Source organism: Cyprinodon variegatus, unplaced genomic scaffold (assembly GCF_000732505.1).
Source record: "Cyprinodon variegatus isolate N-32 unplaced genomic scaffold, C_variegatus-1.0 Scaffold190, whole genome shotgun sequence".
Classification (NCBI taxonomy): domain Eukaryota; kingdom Metazoa; phylum Chordata; class Actinopteri; order Cyprinodontiformes; family Cyprinodontidae; genus Cyprinodon; species Cyprinodon variegatus.
In genome coordinates, this window is record NW_015150643.1 from 353,249 (window position 1) to 368,464 (window position 15,216).

The 15,216-nt window shown below is 37.7% G+C and overlaps 1 protein-coding gene across 4 annotated transcripts in view; it reads right to left on the reverse strand.

The window, feature by feature from the left end:
• Nucleotides 1-15,216, reverse strand: part of LOC107087676 (protein Wiz-like) — a 69,912-nt gene that overhangs the window by 31,038 nt on the left and 23,658 nt on the right. For all 4 annotated transcript variants that reach the window (XM_015379374.1, XM_015379375.1, XM_015379376.1 and 1 more), the window contains exons 7-8: nucleotides 11,399-11,806; nucleotides 3,152-3,553 (exon numbers count right to left, since the gene is read on the reverse strand). In XM_015379374.1, coding sequence (XP_015234860.1) covers nucleotides 3,152-3,553; nucleotides 11,399-11,806 — 810 coding nt within the window. The remainder of the gene's footprint in view (nucleotides 1-3,151; nucleotides 3,554-11,398; nucleotides 11,807-15,216) is intronic.

Consider the following 15,216-nt stretch of genomic DNA (forward strand, 5'->3'; position numbering starts at 1 on the left):
TTAAAAAATAAGGAAATCTTTTAGCACAGCAGCATCAAATTAGGCAGTAGGTCAAAGTGGACCCAGGTTGCTGATTGGTGGAGCTGGTTGGCCGTCATATGCTGGTCGGAGCTTAAAACTTTCTTTCTGAAACGGGTTGTGGTATGATGTGGTATGACTTCATTCTTGTTATTTTTTAACTTTTTTCTCATAATATTATGACTTTATTCTCAAAATAAAAATAAAAAAATCTCTATCCTGGCACTAATACCCCGCCATACATTTATAAATATCAAAGTTCCAAAATAAATATTTAGATTGCCAGTGAACTATTTTGTCAGCAAGTATTTATTTTACAAACCAAACATTTATTTCACAAGCTAAATATTACATTTGTAAGCTAAATATTTATTTCACAAATTAAAAAACTTTGTTTGCAAACTAAATATTTAGTTTAGAGCTTGATTGATTGACTTTATTGTTCTTACAAATTAGATTGATCTCAAAAACTAAATGTTTAGTTTACAAACATTTGGTTTTGTGTCACTTTGTCCAAAGATGCCTGAGGTTCACAGGCTTTTGTTTTGGAAGTCCAATTCCGCTTATTAGCAAATTTCATTTGCACATTAGCTAAACATTTAGCTGGCTTGGTGCTAGCTAATGTTTATTTCAATTTAAATATTTATTTTGTTAACTTAATATTGAGTTTACAGACAAAACATTTAGCTCCAAGCAAAACATTTAGTTTGAAGCTAAATATTAATTTCACAATAAATAGCTAATTTGCAAACTAAATATTTAGTTAAACAAAATACATATTTCATTTTTTATATAAATCTTTAGCTGGTCATTTTAAATATTAATTTTGGAACTGTGATATTTATAAATGTATGAATGACAGTACAATGATGGTAAACATATGACAACATGCTAAATAACCATAAATATTGCTCTTAGTTTTTACTGTATAACTTTTCAATTGGCACACCATACACTGTTACTCATGCAGTGCAATTTTTATTCTCTTACATTAGGAGTTGCTGGCATTATTACAGGGTTACAAGTTCAAACTCCAATCACTATCTCACCACAGATAACAACTGTGAAATCCATCAGAAACACACAAAATAAACAACCACAGGAATGTTTCAAATGCTCCTGTTAAATCCACCCTTCTCTGCAGAATTAGTGTGGTTCACTTAAACTGGGGCGGTTTCTGCTTTCTGGGTATAATAGGACATTTTCCAAAGTTTAATGTTAGCTTAATTTTTTCCACACAGTTTTGACGTATTTGTAATAGTTATCCCGTTGGAACATCATTTATGTTTCTCTGTTTTTTAACCGTTTAGCTGTTGGATTGAACAGATTCCTGGATACTGATAAAGGGAGGAACGTCACCTTGTTGAGCCTTTTCCCAAAACATAACAGGAACCCATTTCTCTGAGCTAGAATCGAAATAATTAATTTTAACATGTTTGACACCTGGCAAAGCCATTGCCAGCTCCAAAATAAAGTTGAATAACAAGGGAAGCCATTACTTTTGATTTTTCATGAGCAGAAATGGAAGAAGAAGCATTTTTTGATTGTAAAGAAAGCCTGGAACACGTTGTTGGAGTAATTGACGTTTAACCACTTAACCAACAGCTGGAACATCAGCATGGGAGGAAAACAGTTTGTGATGATGATTAAAGATCGGCTAATAATACGTTTTTTAGGACGGATGCGAACACCAATTTATCTTGGACGTTTGTTTAACCAATCTTCCATACGGACGGTTCTATTAATTATCATATAATTAATTTTTATAAATAATAAAAAAGATAAACTAATAAAAATGGCTTTTGGTTCACTTTAAATATGAAATGATTAACTTCTGCCCTGTTTTTGGTTTCATTCTTGTGTTCGTTGCCCCTATAGAAAAAAAAACTTTTTCATTTACATGATAAAAAAATGACACAACAATAGCAAATTTCTTACAACAACAAAAAGAAACATTGATTAACAAAAAACTAAACATGAACCATGGATACCAAATGGAAGAAGCAGCAATGCATGTGCTACATATGATCTCACAGCATGGCTGTTAAATGCATTAATGAACTGGTGAAGTCATGCACGTATCGGCTCTCTATATGCAATTATGAGAACCGTCATACAACGAGACGCAAGTTTTAGGTTTGATATTAATGCTTTACAAATTAAGCTTCACTCCTCTTTGGGCGGGCAGAGCAGACCGAGAGCAAAAGCCAGTGAAAGTTTGAAAAGCTTCTTCTTTCTCGCTGTATGCTAGCTATCCTTGGTTGTGCTAAAAACAAATGGGTTGGGTATAAAATAAAACATGTAGGGATTGAAAAATAAAAACAACGGGTAATAAATCAGTTCAATACTCATACTTGCCATTAGGAGACAATACAGCTAGTAAACTTTTATTTCGGCCCAACAGCTGTGTGACACGGTCCACACCACACATCCAAATGCCCAAAACAGTAAAATAGCTTTTTCAAGACTAACAATGTCAGATTCAAAAACTTTTCATTTAACCTTTAGAAGTAAGACGATGGATTTTAAATTGTGCTCTCAACCACCCCGCAGCATGATGCTGCCCCTACCATGCTTAACAGCCAGGAACATTTTTAGGTTTCAGACTATTTGTGACTCAAAACTAACAACTCAATATTTCTTCGTCTGACAGGAAAACTTCTTGCCTCCAAAAAGTATTTTGCTTGTAAAGGTAAAGATTATAATCAAGCACAAAGGTTTCAGAAGCAAGGGTACATTTCCTGTGAGTCCATAGCAAGACAAAACCTTCATGCATTGAAGGAAACTCCTGGTATAGCAGTTTTAAGGCATTAATCTGGGTAGAGGATTTCTTTGAACAAGGAAACTACTGTCCAAACATGGTTAAGACAGCTGGTTGATATTTGGTAATATTGGTTCCAAAAGGACAATAATTCAAAACAAAAGCCCAAACTGTTTTTTTATAGAACAAATTAAGCTCCTTGAAGGGTTTCCTCTAAGCCCCGTTTCCTACCCGATTTGATAATCATTGATTATTCTCAACATCCACATCAAATGGCCAAGAAACTAATGACGTCTATAAACCAAGCAAAAAGAAAAAAAAAAAAAGACCAGGCAAAATGATCCCCTCCATATATTAATAAAGGAGACTCACCATCACGGTCCTCCAGTCTTTTCTTCTTCTTCCTGCGCCGACGATATCCTGAACTCAGGTCAACCGAGTCAGAAGGGTGGGGGCTCTTTTCACTCGTCTCCCCTTCAAGCTTAACCTTAATAATTCCTCCGTCCCCAGAGTCCCCCTCATCGCAATCCTCATCTTCGTCTTCCTCCGAAGAGCTGCCGAGACTGCGAGGGGGATCTGTAGTCATCAGGTCTGGCCTGCTGGAGAACAACTCCCTCAAAATGTGGATAGGTGAGATGGTAACGTCCCAATTAGTGATCCCAAAGTCCCGCAGGTGAGCCCGAGCGTGACTGGACAGGCCGGCCCGTGTGTCGAAGCCGGCGCTGCAGAACTCGCAGTGCATCAAGCTGAATGTGTCTGGGTCAAAGTTGGCAACTAAGGACGGAAAAGAAGGCAAGGAAAGTGCAAGTTTAGGGTCTCAGTTTTTTTTATATATATATATATTTGTCCTGTTAACATCTTTTTCAGAGAGGTTCAAAATAGTAACAGTGGAATTAAGAAAAAAAGTTTCAACACCACAAGGGAAACTACAAAAAAAATAAACCTACAGTTTGTTTTAAGTTGCCTCTCTTAATAAAGATCTTTATTCATTATTGTGACTTTTTACATTACAATGCGACCAGTCCTCTGCATTAAACCAATCCTTTTGGGGAGTAGTTGGCTGCAATTGAGGAGCCTTGTTCGATAAGCATCTCACTGAAATTAGTTTTTGGAACTTGGGATGTCTGGGTATGGAATCCCAAGAGGCATGTCATGAGTTTCATATCCAAGAACATGCAGGCTTCTTCGGATGCAAATATCATTCCTCTAATGTCCGAGTTGTGATGCATTTAATGAAAGGTGCTTTCTCAAAAGGGATTGTCCAAATAAACATCACTGATTCCCCGTCATCACTAATGATGAAAGCTATGTTAGAGTGGGTGTTATCCTTTGTCTAGGTGGGAAGTTTAACAAACAGGAACGACTACCAGGTATTCCTGTGAGTCTATCGGCTATTTAGGGAATCTTGCTCATCCTTTCTTTAGCTATGGTTATGGTGGAAGTACAAAAAAAAGGGAGTGGAAGACAAACCAAGGGTCTAATTTATAAAACATTGTCTGAAATCCAAATTAAAAGTACACCAAACACCCAGGAATGAAGTAGACCAAAAAAACTGATTCGTCAAACCAAATTATGCGTACCTTGTACAGATGGGTCAGAGTCGTTTTTTAAAGTTCACAACCTTTGCATGGAAGTTGGCGTACACAAACAAAAAATATCACCTTGAATGTAAATGTCAATGATAGGACTAAAAAGTAGGGCAGAGTTCAGACATAGTTGTTTGTTGTTCAACCAGCGAAATGCCTTTATAACAAGAGGGGATCCAGTGGGCAGGAGGGGTCTTACCATGACAAAGCTCCTATAATGCATTAAAGTACAACTAGTATGTTCAGTTGCCAATCAATTTAAACACTTTAAAATATCTTTACCATCAAAAGTTGCCAATGTATTGTGTAAAGAATTCTAAACAAAAAAGTAGAAAACGTTCATCTCGTGGCAGTCCCACTCTAGAAGATATTTTAGTCCCTCTGGCGTAATTAAGGTTTTCCCCAGGGTTCCTTTGCCTTTAGGACCTTTGTGTTAAACCTCCAAAGAGGGATTCCCAGGAGGCAGCCTAATTATCTGAACATCACAGCGGGATCTTTGTGATACCTCAAAGAAACTGCTTTATTATGAGCCACTTTCAGGTGACTCAACACCATACCTTATCTCTAATGCTACATTCACACCTAAAGCAGCAGAAGCAGATACTTTACATGCAAAGTCAATGGTTGACGCACTCTGAAATAGTTTGGGACCAAATGTACTCTCAAAGTGTTACTTTAACACTCACAGTGTTACTTTAACAAGTAATTTCCCTCTGGGATTATTAGAGTATAGAGTATATATTATTATTATTAACATTGCAACATTTACTGTGTGCCTACAGTTTGGATTACATACATAGAAAACTCTAAAATATACTTCCAGCCATAGCGAACAGTAGCGGCAAACCACGAAGAGGCAACCAGGCCAGAGGCTGCTGTTGAACGGGATTCCTAGTGACAGAGCACCGGCGGTGTACAGGGGTCTGAGCGGCTCTGACAGCAAAAATAATATTTGAGTGCAGGATCGTAATCTTGATGAACTGACTGCACAGATTAAGTTTTCAGGTGGACTTTCTTAATTAATAGCAAATATAGCTGCCATTGTTACAGGCAAAGAAAGGATAGGGTAGCTCCACCCAATGTGCATCAGACCCAATGTGCAAAGATGCTTCAGCTGCACGTCAGAACTAAACTTGTACAAGCATCAAAAATGAAGCAGAATGCGCATTTTTTCTGCTCCTGCTGCTTGCGGTGTGAACGTAGCATAAGGATGAGTCAAGCAACCTTGTGTAGGAGACTCATTTTAGCCGCCTCAATTAAAGATCTTGTTTTTTCGGTCTAATTGCATATCCTTTCAGCCAGTTCTGTCCAAGATCAAAATTTTCTCTTGAATAAAATAAAAGCTGCCACACCACAAAGCTGGCTATGTACAGTATTAAGCCAACTGGTGCCTACTTTGCTGCTCTCAGTAGGCGGTCCAGTGTTGCAACTTTCTTGCTTTGCGTATTTCTTGCTATATTTGGGGACTTTTCATTCCTCTTTAGTAAGTTGTTCTCAAAAAAGCAACTAGAGACAAGTTTAATGACTTTTCTCAGGGTTTTTGGTAAGTTTAGCGACTTCACATTAAAGCAGCAATTGTTCCAACATTAATGTCTCGCCACAGCAACTAGATCTGCTTTTTAATGTTTAACAAACTCCTAGAGGAAACCCTGAAATGTGTAGTTCTTTTTTTGCATGAGGTATGTCAGTAAAGCAGATGGTATGTAACTATCACGCGGGACACATCAGCTTAAAGAATGTGGACACATGTGACCCTGATAAGCCCTAATTGTGGTTTGTGCTACAATAACAGTTCACTCAAGTTCTGTTCAACTAACAATGACGTTTATGACAAGATTTTTCTAATTAACAGCTTCGGAAAAGGAGGCAACAAATAAGTTTTGCCAACATTATGGTAACTAATGCTATCCTTTTCTTAGCATGCCGGATATGTTTTATGAACTAAAGTTGAATTTATTCTAAAAGCAATAAAGCAAGAACTCAGAAGTTTCCTTGAATCTGGTTCACTCTCTCAAAAACGTGGTGCAAATTAAACAAACATGCTTCACGTATCTTCCTTCTCATATTTTTTTGAAACACTTATCTTTTTATTTCTTAAATTATATCAGAGATATAATTAGCGTTGGAGAAGAAGCTATCCAGACTACCCTGGTCCCTTTGGTAAAAAGTAACCCCCACTAAACAACTTCCTATATTTGATGGATAATCAATACCAGGAAGTCCCATTAGATAAAGTCTTTCATCAGTTTGTGAACTCAAATTTAAGGGGTGATGTAACTTGACAAGTAATCAAAACCACATCATCAAGTCCACCTTTAAATAATCAAAGTCTGAACTTCAAACTGAAGAAGAATCTGTGGAATGACTTCAAACAGGCTGATAAAGCAATCACACAAAGAAGAGTAAACCAAAAGTCAATCACGGGTATTACACACGGTGGAGGGCATTTGTTGTGACATTCAGTCTTTCACCAAAGGCCAGGTTGGTTTTGGTTGCTGTATTTGCCAAACAGGGACTTCAGATATTCCAGGAAATGGTCAGTGTTGATGTTGTAAGTCTCTCTGTGTGTTATTTTGCCAATAAAGAACAGTTCAAGTGCATCATCGATGAGCCAAAATGTTTCTTGTACTCGTTTCTTCCGCTTCATCCGGGGTCGGCTCCTGAGGGCAAAGACTCCCAGACTTACCTTTCCCCAGACTCTGAGGCGCTCCCATGCAGCCAGAGTTTCCTGGTTCATCCCCTGAACCTCCTTCCAGTGGAACATGCCTAGCTATGGCGAATTCAAAAAAGATGACTGAGCCTCCTCCACTATCACTGTCGATGTGGAGGAGAAACGGCTCTGGTACGGGTCTCTTCCGGATGACCCGGCTCCTCATCCTATCTCTGAGGGAGAAACCATCCACCATGCGGGGAAAGCACATTTCAACCTCTTGTTTCCAGGATTTCATTTTTTCGTACATGATCCAGATTCCATGACCACAGATAAGGGCGGGAACAAAGACAGACCAGTAAATCGAGAGCTTTGCCTTTTCATGCCTTTTCTTTGCCCTTTCTCTCCTCACAACAGCATTGTCATTATAGAAGCATATCCATCTACGATCTTCTGCTCCATTATTCCCTCACTCATGAACTTCCAAAAAATTGTTTTAAATAAAAACCATTCACTGGACTTTGTTACCAAGTTTGAAGATGTTTCGTTTTCCATCCAAGAAGCTTTTTCAATTCAAAATGTCAGGAATAGCTTTTAATTCGAGGTTTTATACAGCAGCCCATGATAAAACTGTGTAAAACCTTGAACTTATCGCTATTCCTAACATTTTGAATTGAAAAACCTTCATGGATGGAAAGTGAAACATACGGTAGTCAAACTTGGTCACAAAGTCCAGTGGATTGTTTTTTAACTTTTTTTTAAATGACTATGACCTGGATGACTGAGAATCTTCACCAGCACATCTCTCTCGTGAACAGGACCCCAAGACAAAATGAGGAATATATATATCTACGCCTTTAAAGAGGATTTTAACCTCCGACCAAAATATGATCTACAATTCAGTTCATTACTTTGGACTGTCAGCTTTTAAATTCATTATTATACATGATTTGGTAGACTTTTACTCCAAACCTGTTCCAATGCTTGGTTAGTGCTACAGGTTACCAAAACCCAGTTATTTGTGTGAACTCAAAGACCAACTTAAACCAATGCTGTCCCATATCCCATTTGATTTGGGCTAAAAAGAAGAAGTCAGCAGCTAGAAGTAGAGATAAACCAATACAATCCATCGGCTCGCTAACATTTTGGGCCAATATTAGGGGCTCTTTGTTAACTGCATGTTTTCCATTCAGCAGACACACCTTGAAATCAAGCAAAGCACATTTATAGCCTCTCTCCATTTCCTATCCATTGTTAATGTTTGTAATGTAAGCATTGTCCTGTTATGTTCTGTGCTACTGCTCAGACTTTGGTCAGATTTCTGTTAAAAGGGCAAACGCATGATAGGTACTCACGATAGCAGCTTTTATTAAACACACATACACAAGCAATTCCTCCTGCGCATTATGAATGTTTTATGTGTACAGTTCTAATACCATACATTTTTCAGGGTTTTTTCACTTATCTTTTTTCTCTAGCCCACTGATCGACCATATCTTCTTCCTCTAAGGTTAATAACCAACTCAGTGATAAAGGATTGTCCTTTTCATTTAGCTTCCAGGTCAGATTGGGAAAGAGTCTCAGTTATTTGGTTTATTTTAAAGTGCTGATCAAGGACATGTCGATGCATGATGTTTAGCACTAGCTTGCATTCATCAACATCATTTTCTATCTATAGCTTATTATTGTTTTGTTAAGGCAAGAAATCTAATTTAATGAATCTTGTGAAATGAAATTTGGGAAAATAAAGTTTATGAAACATAAGTCGCTCGCCTAAATTTCAACTCAATTCAAAAACACTGTATTAATCCTCAAGGAAAAATTAATAATTATGACTGGAAACAGCTACAATTTTTCTTTGAATTGTTTTTTTTGTCGTCGTTTAAATGGAGACTTGGGTAAAATGTTTTCCTCATTTTGACATTTTTATCATGTAAAGGTGGAAATAGAAAAAAAAAAAAAATCAGCCTCCAAGAAATATTGGCAGCATTTATCGAGGATTGCTTACAAATATATGATTTATGTTAAAACCTTGTACCAAATGTCACACAGGAAGATTTAGGCTACGTTCACACTGCAGGCCTTGATGCTCAATTCCGATTTTTCTTTTAAATCCGATTATTTTTTTTGCATTGCCGTTTGCATTTCCAAAAAAATGCAACTTGTATGTAATCTCCTGTGTGAACGGCAGTCATACAACGCAAGTGTCCCGCATGCGCAGTAGAGGATGCGATTGTGTTTACGGAAGTAAACATGGATGCTAGTGCTGGCGTGCATCTAGCGATCTTTCCCAACCATAAAAACACAATCTTTTCAAGATGGTTAAACATAAATACTGCTCTCCGCATCATCATCCACCATGGTTGTTGTTTTTCTTGCCGCTTCTTTATAGCAAGACCCAGAATAGTGACCTTTGTCGGGTATTAATGCCGTTCAGGTCGGATGAATGCGATCTGAACGTTCCCACATAGGTCGCATTTAAAAGATCAGATTTGCATTGGATTCAGGACCATATAGCCAAGTGGCCTGGGTCGGATTGGAAAAAAATCGTATCTGTGTTGTTCAGACTGTCATGAAAAAAAATCAGATCCAGGTCACATATGGGCCAAACAATCGGATTTGGGTCACTTCAGGCTGCAGTGTGAACGTAGCCTTATTAAAACAAGATGTTGCGATTTTCGTTCCATTGTTGTTGTAAGCAAGAAACACATTTTGTGAATGTAAAAACAAAATGAAATGGAAGGAAATGTTTTTTAAATGGAAGTTTGAGAACAAAGCAACCCAGAAATAAAACTTCCTAATTATAAAAATATTTTTTAAGTAACTTTTTTTTTATGTCTTCATAATTAAAAATGTGTCTTTTTTAGATTCAGTTTTACAATCTGCATTCTTTCGACATTCTCTCCTACTTGTGGTGGCTGCCTTTCCCCCAGAGTGAGGAATGAAAACATGTTTCTATCGGTCGTTAATGACTTTAGCAATGTTTTTATTGGTCGTCTATTGATGTGAAGAAAATGTGATCTGTAAAATGACATTTCAAAAAATATGCAATTCCTAAAACTTTACTAAAGTCTGATCAAGAGAAATACAAAATAACACTATAAAATGAGTAAAACAATTGGTGAAAATAAAATTTAAAAAGCAATATGAAAAAAAAATCCTATGAATTTTCTTTTTTAAATAAAGTCTGCAGAAGCAGCAGAATTACTCTCAAATCACAACTAAACTACTAGTTTTAGTTCTAGTACTAGTTCAACATTAAGGCTCAGCACAGTTCATTAGTGGCTTGGTTCTCTGATGACAAAGCGACCATGAGCAGAACGCGTCATCTCCTATTTACAGTCAGTGACTCATTTTGCAGGTTTTCCGGCGTATCCGGCTTTGCAATTCACAGATCTCTTCACCTGTTCACAACATAATTTCGTCTCAGCCTGTTAACAATAAATGGCATCAAAAGAGCGCAGTGAGACCTGAGATGATGCAGAGGCCGAGGCTCTCATTGAAATTTGGGCGGAGGCTATCCAGGCACACAAGTTAATGAAGGTAATGGACGCCGCCATTTATATTTGCGTAATTCCCGCCTGGAGAGCTGTAGTATCGTGGACCACCGATAGGAGTTGAGGAACCATGCTAGCGTGATGTGTAAATGGTCGTAAGAACCGAGCTCGGCACGGCAAACTGATCCAATCTCAGTCCAAACTCGGTTCAGATCGGTTTCAGAGTGTCAGTGTAAATAGGGCTTATATTATATTATCTCACATCTCTTTTTAAAAAGAATCTCGACTCTGTAAGTTGGCTACGACTTTGCATCCATGTGTAAATGTGTGTTTGTGACTGAGACTGGATAAACATGGCTCTTATGTGAAGCGCTTTAAGAGGTCAAAATAATCAGAAAATCGGCATATAAATTCAGTTCATCCAAAAACTCGGATTAGCATCAGATTAACTCAACTCATTTTGAAATCACCTGTCAGAGCTTAAAGTAGGTCAATGCTCTGCAATCGGTGGAGTCCACAGCTGATTAATTCCCCCCCGGAGCCATAAATATTATTTTCCCACTCAGTTCACACTTTGGTCTTCTAATATCACGGGTGATATTCTTAAATCTAGCTCTAACTCCTGTGTTCTAGTCTCCTTAAGTTATTAGAGGATCTGTTAGCAAAGATAATGAGAGAAATATTATTATTTATGAATGTAAACAAGAAACATTGAGAGACACAACAAAAACAGGAGAGGATCAAAAAATAAATAAATACAATTTTCTAACGATGTATATGAACTAGACTTGGCTCTTGGATGGTAGAACTTAACAGGTTCTTTTAGAGAACCAGCTGAGAGCGAGTGGGACCTAAAACTTCTCTCTCAAAGGGGATAAAGACTGACCTTTTTTCTTCTTCTTCTGATAGGAGAACTTCTTCTCAATGGCGTTGACTTCCTCTGGAGAGATGAAGTGACGCACGTTGTAGCTGACGCCCACTCGCTTCAAGTGTCCTCGTACATGATTGGCCAGGCCGATTCCGTTATGGAACCGATCGGGGCAGTAGGGGCATTTCCTCTCCACGCTCCTCAGCGCCTCCTCATCCATGTCGTCTTCGTCTGCGTCAAAGACGCCCTCTGAAAGGTAAAACGGGACGTGTTCTTCGTCGGCGTCGTCGTCTTCGTCGCTGTTGGTCGGCGCCTGGGCCGCGGTAACCCTGCTGCTTCTCCTCAGAAAGAAAACCTTCCTTTCTTTCTGCGCCTCCTGTTCTCCTTGGGCCTTTGCACGTTTCTTAGAAGGTGGTGAAGAAGCTTCTGTCAAGAGAACAAAACGCTCTTGAGTGAGATTTGTGCCAATAAAATTCACAGAATGAGATTCAAGGATTGTTACCTGCATCTTTAATAGTTGATTTAATGAACAGAAACTAAAGCTGAGTGACCGGTTTTATCAGATCAAACTAAATATGATCATCTACTCTTCCAGTATAAAGCTGAGATCAGTAATACAATCAATGGATTATAGAATTAATCATTAACTCATTTGGTAAGTGAATCGGATCTTTACATATGATATGGAGTGAGTTTTGTTCCGTTATCTTTTCATGCCAAAAAAAGGTTTCGTAAATGGAAGTTTACAAAAAGTGCAATCCAGAAACAAAACTTTGATTAAAAAAAATGTTTGGACTATAACTTTGATGTCTTCTTTTATTTTTTCAAATTATTTTATTCTCAAGTTTTTCTAAATTTTTCATTTCTTAAACTTGATTTTTTTTCCAATATTTTTTAAGCTTTCGTGTTTCCTTTTTTTTTTTTTGTTTCAAATTTCACTTTTTTCAGATTGTTTTATGAATTGCATATCACATTTTCTTCTCTTCTTTTACAAATCAAAACTCTGTTGCTAGCATCCACTCAGGCCAATAGAAATGCATCTTTGTTCCTCACTCCAGAGAAAAGTCCAGCCCCAAAAGTGAAGACAGCGGCTGTGTCCGAATGTGCGCCCTAATCACTATATAGGAAACTATATAGTGATTACGTAATTTTAAATGAGTGTCTGAATGTCTAGTGGATGAAAAAGTAGTGGACTCGAAATTTCACAAAATGCATCTTGAAAAGTAGTGATCATCCATCATCACAAGACGAGGGGATATGTCCCATAATGCTTAGTGTGGAGAGCTCTCCTAGCAAAGCATTATGGGTTTCGTCATCGCGGCCAGCTATCAACAAAAATGGAGTAGGCACCACATGTTGGAGGCGGAGTTAAATGACCAATGGGGAGAGAAAAGCAGTGATCATCTGTCCAAACATTCAGTTAACTGAGTTCACTATAAAGCCCACTATATAGTCCCTGCTGTATGTAGTGATTGAGGGATCTAGAGGTTAGGGCAGACGTTCGGACACAGATCTGCAAAATTCAATTTTGAAAAGAATGCAATCCGTACAAAAAATAAAAACAACAAAAATCAGAGAAAACAGCAGTTACTCTTAAATCCGTGTTGAATATGTTTTTCAAAGTTTCACTTCTGCATTGAATTTTTTACACATTTCTATTTAAAATCATTTATTTGCTTGCAATAGTAATGGAACAGAATTCTCTCCATAGGATGTGGTACATAGACTCTAATATCTGCCATCTGTTAAAACATAACCTGCCTACGGCCAGGCTTGGACTGGGAACGATTTTCGGCCCTAGCTTTTTTCCATCCACACCGACCCACTTATGGACCCCCCCTCCCATGAAAAAATAAATAAATAGAGGGAAAGTCAAACGCATGCGTCTCAAATGTAAAACACAATACGCATACACATTGTGGATTAACCGATCCATCTTCAAGCATCCAACGACAACCATCACCAAGACTTCTATAAAGCGGTTTTACTGGCTTTGGTATTTAACACGGACGCGACAGTGACTGCTGCTGCTTAACATCCACACTTGCACAAAGCTAGCCAGACACCCACTCACACATACAGTGCCGTCACTGAGATACCTTTTCCAGCCCGAAAAATCTTCCCAGACCACCTGGATATACGAAATCTCGCCCAATTTGAACCAAAGTCTATCGATATCTCATAAATCTAAAGAAAAACATTTTTTACCCATAGACGGCCATCCTAAACTGCCAGATTGGTTAACATCCCAACCTGGCAACCATTCATGTAAGACGGGAAACAATAGCCTTTAGATGCAAAACCCCATCATGCACCGCAACATATTTTTGCAAAATATTCAAACATAAATTCACCAAATATAAAAGAAACATCATAGTTTGGTTTAAAGAAAGCATTTTAGTTTTATTATAATTTAGTTTGTTGCAAGGATTTTACAGTTTGAAGAAATAGAAAATTGCCCCATATGCCAACCGTCATAAGGATGTGCATGACAAGGAAGGGCTATATATACTGCAAGCATCATTTAGGAAGCTAACATTGTATTACGTCTCTAGTTAGTTATTTACTGTCACAGGTAGGTGTTTCGGCCAGAGAGTAAGCGTTGGGACCGCTATGATTTAGGGAGGGCCAGCCCTCGCACGCTGAAATTATGATCGGCCCACCAGATTATCACAGATTACCAGTCCAAGCTTGCCCACAGCTGTAATTAGAACAAAACACATCTTAACGTGCATCTAATGTTTTTACACATTTTGGAATCAAGTTCATTTTTTCTAAATTCAAAATGTGTTAATTTAGATTTTTTTTTTTTATTGAAAGAATATCCGTTTGGATTATTTGTTTAATTTAAAAAATAATCCACAGATAAATCGATTACTCAAATAATAGAACGGTGCAGGTGAAACTCCAGCTTTTCAACTGGTTTTATTTATTTGTAGTTATTCATCAGTATCATGCAAGAAAAACCCAGTCAACTTAAAAAAATATATATTTTTAGCTCCGCTGTACTGTGTCACAACCTCCTAAGGAAAACATCTGACCTTTAGCAGCTAAATGCTACAATGTGTTGCCGACAGACGACTGAATGTATCAGCAGTTTGGTTCTGGTAGGTCTGTGTGCACAGTGGGGACGGGAGGTTTGAGGAATGTTAGCTTGTCCTTTTAAATCAGAGTCCCAGAGTTGAGAAGAAAACAATGTTAGACAAAATTTAAGTTTTCAGAGGTTGATATTCACTTTCCCTAATCCTTTTTTATATTTTTTAAATGATCCCTAAAAATAAAAAAAACAACATCAATCCTAAATATTATTGGATGAACATTTCAGATTTGTCTGTTGAAGGAAAAATGTTAAAATAAAGGAAACTAAATGTGTTCGTAGGTGTCTTAGTCTTTAATGACAGGAAGAGGAAAAAGGACAAACACAAACCCATCAGTCAAATGTTTTATCTTTCTATGGTTCTGTTTTTGTCTATTTCCTGTTCACTTTTCACTTAAAGACGCTTGTGGAACAACTTTAAGGAGCATTAAAACCATCAGATGGTTGGCAGCTCTATCATGGGTTGGAGAGTCTTACTCAATTATGTGCAATCAATACCTGTATGGTTGCAAAGCTGCAACTTTGCAATTTATATTCAGATTTTCTGAATAAATTTCTTGTATAAAACATTAGAATTTAGGGTGGGATAGCACTTTCACAGATGAAACATTTCATATTACATGTATGCATGTGTTGATAACATGGGAAAAAGCGTATTCAGACACTTATGCAGACGGACGGACGGATGCATGGATGGATGGATGGATGGATGGATGGATGGATGGATGGATGGATGGAT